At 38.4% G+C, this 10,608-nt stretch overlaps 1 protein-coding gene across 1 annotated transcript; it reads right to left on the bottom strand.

Annotated features, from left to right (window-relative positions):
- Positions 1 to 1,744: 1,744 nt before the first annotated feature.
- Positions 1,745 to 3,045, bottom strand: LOC131438381 (pyrroline-5-carboxylate reductase 3-like). Its single transcript, XM_058608379.1, has 4 exons — positions 2,776 to 3,045; positions 2,458 to 2,705; positions 1,978 to 2,395; positions 1,745 to 1,908 (listed from the first exon to the last, which is right to left on the bottom strand). Exons 1-4 carry the CDS (start codon positions 2,864 to 2,866, stop codon positions 1,838 to 1,840), a joined length of 828 nt encoding a protein of 275 aa, XP_058464362.1. The 5' UTR covers positions 2,867 to 3,045; the 3' UTR covers positions 1,745 to 1,837.
- Between the last annotated feature and the right edge of the window lie 7,563 nt (positions 3,046 to 10,608).

Here is a 10,608-nt window from a genome sequence, read left to right as displayed (position 1 = left end):
CGTGTAATGGAGTCGCGTGGTTGAATGTTGTTGACAGATTGAATAAATCTTTAATTTAGACAAGCATACGAAAGTTTTTATTTAGTCAAAACATAAACTCATGTATCCTTTTTTTACGGTTAGCTTAAAAACTACGCTGTTTCAGGCACTCCTTACATTTTTTTTTGGCCGATGTTCCCAGTCGAATGTCGATCATAGAGCTAGGGGGACAGATGGACTGCCACATGAGATATTTCTACGCGAACTTTGAATGCTTAAGAAATTCCTGCACAAAAATCTGTCTTGACATACAGGGTCCGGCACTCGAAGTGTAACCAATTCAAAAGGCCATGAATTCAGTTTGGAAAATTACTTTTACTTAATTCAAAGTACAAAATGTGTAAAAATAATACAAAATTCAGAATCAATTCACTTTTGCTCGATATGATCACCTTTTGCCTTGACTATGGCCTTGAGACGGTCAAAAAACGAATCGCAAGCTGCCCGAATGTGACTTGCAGGTATTTTGGCAGGTATTTTGGCACCATAACGAGTTATGGTGCGATAAACAAAAACTCTATTCACTTTAAGGTGTTCGAGCTCACGAACAATCGCTCCATCCACAATTTTCCATCTAAATATAAAGCAATCGCACTATTACGTTTTAAATCCATCACTGATTTTTTTTCGCGTTCACTTTTGGCAAAATGCTTTCTTGCGCTTGTAAACAATACAACTCCGAACTGTCATTTAGCAAATTTCTAGAGAGCTGATGCCCGTGCGTCAGCTGCGCGAGCGGTCTGAAGTTGGTTACACTTCGAGTGCCGGACCCTGTATGTTTTATCATCCTGTATTGTTGCGGAATCAATACAGCTTCCACGATCGTACTAAGACCAGCTAGGAAAGGATGATTTTTTTGCTGGTATCTTTTTGGCAACACTGTTTTTGACAAATCACGCGTGAATCGTGTCTTGTGTCAGTGTTAAACTTGTTTAGTTTGGTCTATAATTCAATCATACATCGTCGTTTGGTCGATAATTTAATCATGAATGGACACTGGTAAAGTTGGAGGAAGATCCACTTTTCCATCGAAAAATTGTGTTCATCGACGAGGCTCATTTCTGGTTGAATGGATAGCAAGGGCATCCCAAAAAAGTCACTGTCAAATGTTGTACCGTCACCCTTTATTGCAAATTTATTACAGCTCTATCCGATATAAAAACCTACTATATCTGTCAAGCTGTTCTTTAGTTATTATGTAAGTCAGTGTGAAAAACATGGTTTCGTGAAAAGTGCGCTCAAAGTTCTAGTCGATTTATCCACATGAAAGCACTGTTCTGTCTTTTCTGGTTCATACAACCCTCCTTCTGAATGCTAAGGCAATTCAGAATTTGTTCAATGAACTAGATTTACTAAACTTAGCATATATACTGCAAAAGAATAATTTATTTTTGTCGTTTTCGCTTGATATCAAACCTAACCCTGTTTCCACCGTAACTGCTGTCAAACCGTCAAGCTAGTTTCGAATCTAGTTTCAACGTTGTTGAACTGAAAATCGAGTCGATTTCGAATTTGATTTTATATCAGGTTTGCTCAAACCCCCGTTGCTAAGTGCGAACCTATAATAGTTCCACAAAAAGCATTTGTTTGATGAAACTACCCAGGGTCAGTTTCAGTTTTCTCAACCGAAAACGACATTAACAATAGCAATAAATCAGTGGTGCTTAAAATTAATTTTTCTGTGTGAGCAAATCGAAACCGCATCTTATGGGTTTAAAATAACTTTAATCGAAAGTTTTACATTGCTATTTATTGCCATAGGGTAATTCTGGAGTCGAGCAAGGGCTTTCCAATTAATCTATTTTTTCGACACTTCACGACATCGCAAAGTCGCAGCTTCTATCGCACCACTAACAATACTACGGAAAGCTGAAACATTACAAATGTCTATCATTATTCGAACATCACCAGGCAGATCATAAACACAAAATAACCAACCGTGCTTCTCCAAGTAGGACAATCCCTCGATCGTAGAACCAGCCGGACTGGCGACATCATCCTTCAGCTGTCCGGGATGGGCACCGGTTTCGCGTACCATTTTCCCTGCACCCATCACCGTTTGCGAGGCCAGTTTATACGCCAGGTCCCGCGACAGTCCCATCTTGACGGCTCCGTCGGCCATGGCTTCGATCATGGTGAAAACATAACCCGGACCGCTGCCCGAAAGAGCAGTAATAGGATCAATCAGTGCCTCCGTGACCTCGTCACAGGTTCCGACAGATTCGAACAGAACCTGCGCTAGCGAGCAGTCGTCTTCGGTTGCCGTTTTCCCGCGGACAAACACCGATGCACCACATCGAACCATCGTACAAGTGTTCGGCATCACGCGAATCACGCGAGCAGTCGGGAGTAGCATCTGCAATGGAAACACACATTGAAAAACAATCGTTTTACTCGCCTCTCGGTGTTTCGGCTTACTTCCTCCAGTTCTGCCAACCTAATTCCCATTGCAATTGAAATAAATAGTTTATCTTTACTGGCCATGTTCACCTGCTTCAGCACCGTCGGAACGACCCACGGTTTGACACTGATGAAAATTACTTCCGATTTCTTGACCACAGGCATACTGTCCAAGAATGTCTCAGCTCCGAGCTCTTTGAATGCTTCCAGGTTGACATTGTCATTGGGGCTGAAACTAGCGGTAACGTTTTTGGCATCTACCAATCCTACAACGATACGGCCCAACGATTAGGGGAGTCACATGACAATAACAGAAAAGGACGCGATTTCACTTACCTGCTGATATGAACCCTTTCACCATCGATTGGGCGGTTTTACCACCACCAATGAAACCCATTTTCAGCATATTCCCGCAAATCGTTCGCATGGTGACTGTTGTTTACGTTCAGTATGACACAATGCACTCTATAGATTATGATTGGCACCGTGCACTTGGATGTGCGATATTCTCTCGCGCTTCCAAACTGACAGATATTTGTAAGCAGCCGCGGCTGTCATGCCCGAAGGATGATGCAATTGCAATCTAACATTATCCGTACATCTCGTGCGGAACACAAAGGGGCCAAACACTAGCTGTGGCAATGTGTGAGTATGGTCGATCGGGTGGGTGATTAATCGGAACCAGAGAGCGAACGAGAGAGCTCTCACTTGTGAATTCTCAAAATAGAGTGGTGAATGGAAATAGCTACTCGATTCAATTACCATGCGCTTCCATTGGTTCTCGTGAAGTGCGTGTAATGGAGTCGCGTGGTTGAATGTTGTTGACAGATTGAATAAATCTTTAATTTAGACAAGCATACGAAAGTTTTTATTTAGTCAAAACATAAACTCATGTATCCTTTTTTTACGGTTAGCTTAAAAACTACCTCTGGTATCAGTAAAGCTTTAAACATGGGCGAATAACAAGGAATAAAGTTGATGTTTTAAATATAATATAGCTTCAAGAAATGCATATCATAAATTGTATAATATCTCAAGCGCTGAATTGTTTTCACGATTTATTTATTTCAAATATTTGAATTTTTACTGAACCGGAATTTTCATTTTAAAATTTCCGTGCTTGTCCGATAGGTAAACTTTTATTCTCTCAACGTTGGAAACACTTTTATACACATTCTGTCAAATTTTGACGCAACTTCTTTGTATAGACGCCAAACAAAAACTAATCGTACGATATGCGTCAAAATTTGACAGAATGTGTATAAAAGTGTTGCCAACGTTGAGAGAATAAAAGTTTACCGATCGGACAAGCGCGGGAATTTTAGAATGAAAATTCCGGTTCTTTTTTACCATAAGGTATATATAAAATAATAGCTGAACAAGTGTGTGTAGCTAATGTTCTATGGTATGCGTGGACCGATCTACAAATGATTTTTTTGTTTGAAAGGGGACGTTTATGCGGAGGCTATAGTACATAAGGAAAATCCTTCGACAAAGAACAGAATAACTAGAAAATTGGTTCGTTTGGAATTGGAAATTTTCCACTCATTGCATGCTAGATGATTGTTTGACGTGTTTAGAGTTGTGAAATGCTAGCTGACCATAGAGCCAGATGTGAATACTAGATTATTGATAAAATCGTTTGGCATCAAACGAGCTGATTTGTGTCAAAATTTCACTGAGCCTACTTGATTCACGTGTATCTTTATTTCGAATCATATGTTCAATAAAGCAAGGGCGCCAAATGAACATAATACAGGTTTCCATTTTCCGATATATAAATTTGGGTTCAATACCGTCAAGTCAAATTATTAGAACGACTATAAGAATAGAAAGTGATTAACGATTTTAATGATTCATTGTTTTCCTAAAACTCCTGAAATGTGAATCATATCTTCACGATAGATATAATTATTGCTGTCACAATTTTATTCAGACAACAGAATTGAGGTGTGCTGCCACTTCAAATTAACACCGGTAACTCAAACACCATTTACCCCCGGTGAATGACCGATAGGTTAAAACCGGGCTAAAATAAACAACTAACTAACTAACCAAAACTGTTCGGCTCTCTACTTTTTGGAACAAATCCATTCGAATTAGAAGGATGTTTTCTGTTTTTTCGGCTTAAATTTTTCATAAGCATTTCCCATGATATACCTTTGAAGGATTCTTTGGATGAGATTTTGTGTAAGTTTTTCTCGAAATGATATCAAAATTTCTTCAATTGCTTCAAATTGCAAGTTCGGTTTTTTATTTGAGTCCAAACGTCTTCAATTGGCCTAAACATGATACAAATAATACCAACAAGTACTTCGAAATGAAAAAAATCAAGAGTACTTAGAAAAAATGTCAAGAGTACTTCGAAATTTAAAATCATTTGCGTTTGAGTGGCTATGAACAGTTTCGTCCAATGTACTCGAACCATCCCGTTTGCCTCCTGTTATTAAATTACATCGATGGAACCGAGATTTGGGAACTCATCAACATGTTTTACTTATTCGAACGATTGAATCTCTTGCCTTATAAACTGTCAAACTGATTTTGGTTGCATTTTGCTTGGGTCATTTGGGACCTTTAAGAGCAGGAAAAAAAGGCGGGTGGGTAGTGTCAGAGACATAACTGGATGGTGTGAATACGAAAACAACTGGCATGTTCTTTAACACTTCCGAATATCAATTAGTTGATCAATTGTATGAATTATGTAAGGATTCCCCTTTTTCACTACTAGAATTTGAAACGATGCTCCTAAACTAAAGTTTAGATTAGTTACATTAAACATTCTGAAACACAATTAAATATTATGAAATAACCAGTATAGTTCTTATTACTAAAAATACAGATTAGTCTGTATACGTGGCAACTTTGTTTCTCACGGCATATTTCCAAACTACACCCATACTAGTATAAAGATGTGTTCTGTATCAACACTTTCATTTTCATATTGCGTGATTTGTAATTGAATGTGCTGGTGACGGTGCAAACTTTGTCTACTTCTATTTTGATAAATCTGATGATTTTGGTATACAAGAGAAAATTCAATTAATTCTTTATGATGATCTGTAGCACTGAAAAGTGCTTGAATTGTCACGACCAACAGGATATGCATTTAGATCCGAGATGGTTCTTTGCGTGTACGCTGATGACTTCAACTGGCAGGCTTTTGGTGTGGTTTTGCTGTGTGGCCGCGGCCCGATGTTACTCACGTGTGTGTCTGTCTTCCTTCTGAACCGTTGCTCACAAAATTATAGAAAATGTGGCAAAATCACATTTTATATCGCTGGAGCAGCACATACTTCTTCTCTATTTTAGAACGCGTTCTGATTGGCTGGTGCTGAAATGGATCAAACCAGACAGGTTTTTCAATAGTGTACTATTGAAAAATTTCAATGTTGTTGCAGTATACGTTCAAGTTGAAAAATTTCGAATCTATTGGTACTTAGATTATATAAATCCTTTCACAGATCACTGAACTATGAGCTTTCAAAATGCGAGAAAGGCAAAAAAGCGTTATGTGTTTTCCTCTTTGATACTCGTTTTTCTTCAACAATCATTATGTAATACAAATTTCTGAATAATCATTTGTGTATCAATGTTTAATTAGCTTCTTGTGGAATAATCTTTAAAATAAACAAAATATGTTTATTTTTCTTATCTACTGTATTTCACTTCTTGAGTGATTCTATACAACTGCTACTAACGCAATTTTCATTCATGGCTTCTTGCACTTGACGTTTACGTCATCCAGAATAGTTCAGATAAGAAATATTATTAAATTTTTAAAATCATGGAATCATGCTCGGGCGATTTCAAAACGTGTAAATTTACTACTGATCAGTTAATGTCAACTAATCCTTGGGACCTTTTTCCCTTTTTCATATAGAGGGCTATGCAATCACGGTGAAAACCGACTTTTTAACCGAAGGGCCGAATGTCATATACCATTCGACTCAAATTGACGAACTAAGCAAATGTCTATGTGTCCGTTCGTCCATCCGTCCGTCCATCCGTCCGTCCGTCCGCCCACGCGCGCGCGTGTGTGTGTATGTATGTAGCAAAAATATGCACTCACATTTCTCGGAGATGTCGGAATCGATTTTCACAAACTTAGATTCAAATAAAAGGTCTTAGGCCCCATAGCCTGCTATTGAATTTCATTTGGATCTGACTTCCGGTTCAGGAGTTACAGAGTAATATGTAAAAATTAGAGAAAAAGTGTGAATTCAATTTTCTCTTAAACAGCTCAACCGATTTTCACAAACTAATATTCAAATGAAAGGTCCTATAGTTTCCTAAAAATTTTTAAAACATTTTATCCAGATCCGACTTCCGGTTCTGGAACTAAGTAGATAAGTAGAAAATTACCAATTTCATTAGTATTTTTTCACGAACGATGGCCAAAACAAGTACAAATCCCATAGAACTGTCTGACAAATTCTTATACAGGGTTCGGCACTCGAAGTGTAACCAATTAAAAAGGACATAAATTCAGTTTGGAAAATTACTTTTACTTAATTCAAAGTACAAAATGTGTAAAAATAATTCAAAATTCCGAATCAATTCACTTTTGCTCGATATGACCACCTTTTGCCTTGACTATGGCCTTGAGACGGTCAAAAAACGAATCGCAAGCTGCCCGAATGTGACTTGCAGGTATTTTGGCCCACTCGCGGACAATAACTTTTTTCAGCGCCTCGAGACTGGTGTATCTTTTAGTTCGGACTTTGCTCTCCAAAATGACCCAAAGAGAATAATGCATTGGATTCGCATCTGGTGAATTCGAGAGCCATTGTGTGGACGTGATGAAGTTCGGAACGTTGTTTTTCAGCCATTCTTGGTTCACTCGAGCTTTGTCAGACGGTGCCGAGTCCTGCTGAAACGTCCATGGTCTGTCACCGAAATGTTTGTGTGCCCACGGCTTCAAAGCAACCTCCAGAATACTTTCCCGATAATATGTCTCATTTACCTTGACGACAGGCTCGATGAAAACGATTGGAGAGCGCCCATCTGCGGTTACAGCGGCCCAAACCATTATCTGTTGCGGGTGCTGCCTCCTGGTGGCCAATCGATGACTCAAATTCTCGTATGAACGGTCGGTCAAGTAAACCCTATCGTTTTGAGAGTTTACGAATTGCTCAATTGGAAAAATTTTCTCGTCAGAAAATACAATGTTCGGAAATTGACCGCTTTCGGCCAAACGAAGCAACTCCTTCGCTCTCTCAAGTCAAGATTTTTTTTTCGCGTTCACTTTTGGCAAAATGCTTTCTTGCGCTTGTAAACAATACAACTACGAACTGTCATTTAGCAAATTTCTAGAGAGCTGATGCCCGTGCGTCAGCTGCGCGAGCGGTCTGAAGTTGGTTACACTTCGAGTGCCGAACCCAGTTAGCAGAGCTTGTTAGTTTGTGGGCATAAAAGAATAATTCGGCACTACTGGTCTCCCTTTTTCCTGTTCCGGAGCACAGAAAATGGTGAAGAAAATCTCCAAAAATAGAACTCACTTCGGTTTCTCTGTGATGCTTGAATCGATTTTCACAAATCTTGATTTGATTTAAAGCTCATATTATTTTTAAAGTTACTTTGAAATTTCTACTACTTAGAACTACTAAATCAATTGAACTCAATGAAATTGGAATAACTGACCAATAACTAAATAAGATATAATAACTTATTTTGATGCTAAACAGATATTGTATGGTTTCTTGATTTCTTCGATGAAATATCAAAAAATATCAAGTATCGCTATGACAGGACAGAAACATCAAGACAAGATACGATAGTAAAATTTGTTACCATTTTTATCTTTGTTTGTTATTTACATCTACCCAGGAATGTATAAAAAAGTTATTTCACAAACTTAGATGCAAATGAAATGTATTATGTTCCCACAAGTTTATGTAGAATTTTATCCGGATCCGACTTTCGGTTCCAGAAATACAGGGTTAAGTATTTATGAATAGAAATACAGGGTTAAGTATTTATGAATATTTATCAAGTTGCTGCGGCTAGTTTTACGGAAAGACCAAGACGGGCAAACTAACTGTGTCTTCGAATTTAAAGCAGGAACAAGAACCAAAGTTTTTTTTTCAAGTTTATATATACATAAACTAGTATACCACGTAGGGGATTGAGAAATTACTATTTTTTTGGATGGGTTCTTAGTGTCCGTAGGATCACTAGGCACCAGCCATGTATGTAATGATTCTGTACACTATGAATCGACTTCAAAGTATATTGAAACAGAAGGTCAAATTCCACAAAAAGAATGAACTATCAAGGTTTTGCTTCGATCTCGGGTGAAACCGTGAAAAAAATGAAACTGAACCACTAAAGTAAATAAGTGTCCCTTCAAGGTATGACTTGAAGTACAGATTCGGGACGTGACGTGCAGATTACAAGCACCCAAATCTGAGTGCAATTAGTCTACATATCTCTTCCAAGAACTGCTCCAATGTAATGACGAAGCAGCTACTAGATTACGGCGGCTGTCAAGTGGCAAATTGGAGCATTGTACATTGTACAGGAAAAAAGAAAACAAAATCAACAGCTGCACTAGTGCATTCCACACCCGGAGAGAACAATTGCATTTGTCTTGCTCTCAATCTGGTCTGACGTGAGTAGACAGCACGCCCCGGTTGTTTGTTTGTGACGGGAGTAGCTCCTCTATTCATTCCTGTTGAATGCTAGAATGCAGATGAATGCAACTTATTTTGGATCGTTGGCCTGAGCCGTTTGCTATACCAAAAACTAGAGCAAATGTTTGAGTGTTTTTCGGACTTGGGACAGTGCAAAAGTTGTTGGAAAATACCTCCAGTGAAAAATTTTTTTTGTCGACTTTGGGTCGAATGTTTTTAACGGATTTTACAAAGTAAATGTCACTTATCCGATTATTGCAAAGTAGCTTTTCAAACGAGCCTAGGATTCTTGAAATCGGTTAGGGCATCTCTAAGAAAATTGAGCGGAGGGAAAATTTCGTTTTGGAGGTTACGCTACTTATACCATTTTATGTATGGAACCAAAACTGACAGTTATTCGATCTTCGAACTTAATTCTCATCTCAAAATAATCTTTCAAACGAGCCTAAGCTTGTGAACTCTAACTTGAGGTAGCTTCCAAACGAGCCTAAGATTGTACACTTTGGTTCATCCATCTCAGAGAAATTTGAGCAGAGAAAATTTTTTTGTTACGTTTGTTTGTTACGTTACTTCATTTATGTCATTACTTCTCCGGACCCGGACGTGACACCTAATTGATCTTCAAACTTGATGCATAACCTAATAGTAGCCTTAAAATGAGCCCACGGTTGTTAAAAGCGGTTCAGGGGTTCCCAAGAAAATTGAGCGATAATAAAAGTTAATCATACCATTACATCTCTAGAACCAGAAATGATAGCCATTTGATTCTAATATGATCAGTGGCTCAAGAATAATTTTCAAATGAGCATAAGCTGGTCGAAATCAGTTTAGTCATCTCCGCGAAAATTTAGCGGTTGGAGAAATTCTCACACAGTATATTTTCGATTCAGTCGATCTGAGCCGAATGAGCATTTGACTATGAGAAAGCTCTGTTCCAAGTGGGTGCCACGTTTGCTTACTATTGACTAAAAACGAGAACGTGATTTTGATTCTGAGCAGTGTTTGGCCATGTTTATACGTAACAAACCGGAAATTTTTGCTTCGATATGTGACAATGGATGAAACATGGATTCATCACTTCACTACGGAATCAGAACGATCGTCATCTGGACAGCAATTGGTGAAACTCGTCCAAAGCGATCGAGGTCACAACAATCGGTTGGAAAGGTTATGGCCTCGGTAACTTGGGATGTAATATTTATCGACTATCTTGAGAAAGGAAACACATTAACAGTGAATATTATAAAGTGTTATTGGAGCGTTTGAAGGCTGAAATTGCAAAGAAACGACCGTATATGGTAAAGAAAAATTTGATTTTGTTTCATAAAAAAAACGCACCGTGTCACTAGTCAATCAAAATAATGACAAAACTAAATGAATTGAACTTCGAATTGCTCACACACCCACCATATTCAACAGATTTAGCTCGCAGCGACTACTGGCTGTTTGCAGACCTGAAAAAAAGGTTCGCCGGTAAGAAAATTCGCACGAATGAAAAGGTTATCGCTGAAACTGAGGCCTGTTTTGAGGCAAA

The sequence above is a fragment of the Malaya genurostris genome, chromosome 3 (assembly GCF_030247185.1).
Source record: "Malaya genurostris strain Urasoe2022 chromosome 3, Malgen_1.1, whole genome shotgun sequence".
In the NCBI taxonomy this organism is placed as follows: domain Eukaryota; kingdom Metazoa; phylum Arthropoda; class Insecta; order Diptera; family Culicidae; genus Malaya; species Malaya genurostris.
Note: the sequence above shows the minus strand (reverse complement) of the source record. Positions and strands in the feature narration are given on the sequence as shown.

Bases quoted from the DNA above. Each gene is read 5' to 3' on its own strand.
- LOC131438381 (XM_058608379.1), bottom strand. From the start codon at position 2,866: ATGCGAACGATTTGCGGGAATATGCTGAAAATGGGTTTCATTGGTGGT. The intron at 2,396-2,457 runs GTAAGCCGAAAC...TTTCCATTGCAG, and splicing joins GGTTGGCAGAACTGGAGGAA to ATGCTACTCCCGACTGCTCG. The intron at 1,909-1,977 runs GTTGGTTATTTT...GTAATGTTTCAG, and splicing joins GTCCTACTTGGAGAAGCACG to CTTTCCGTAGTATTGTTAGT.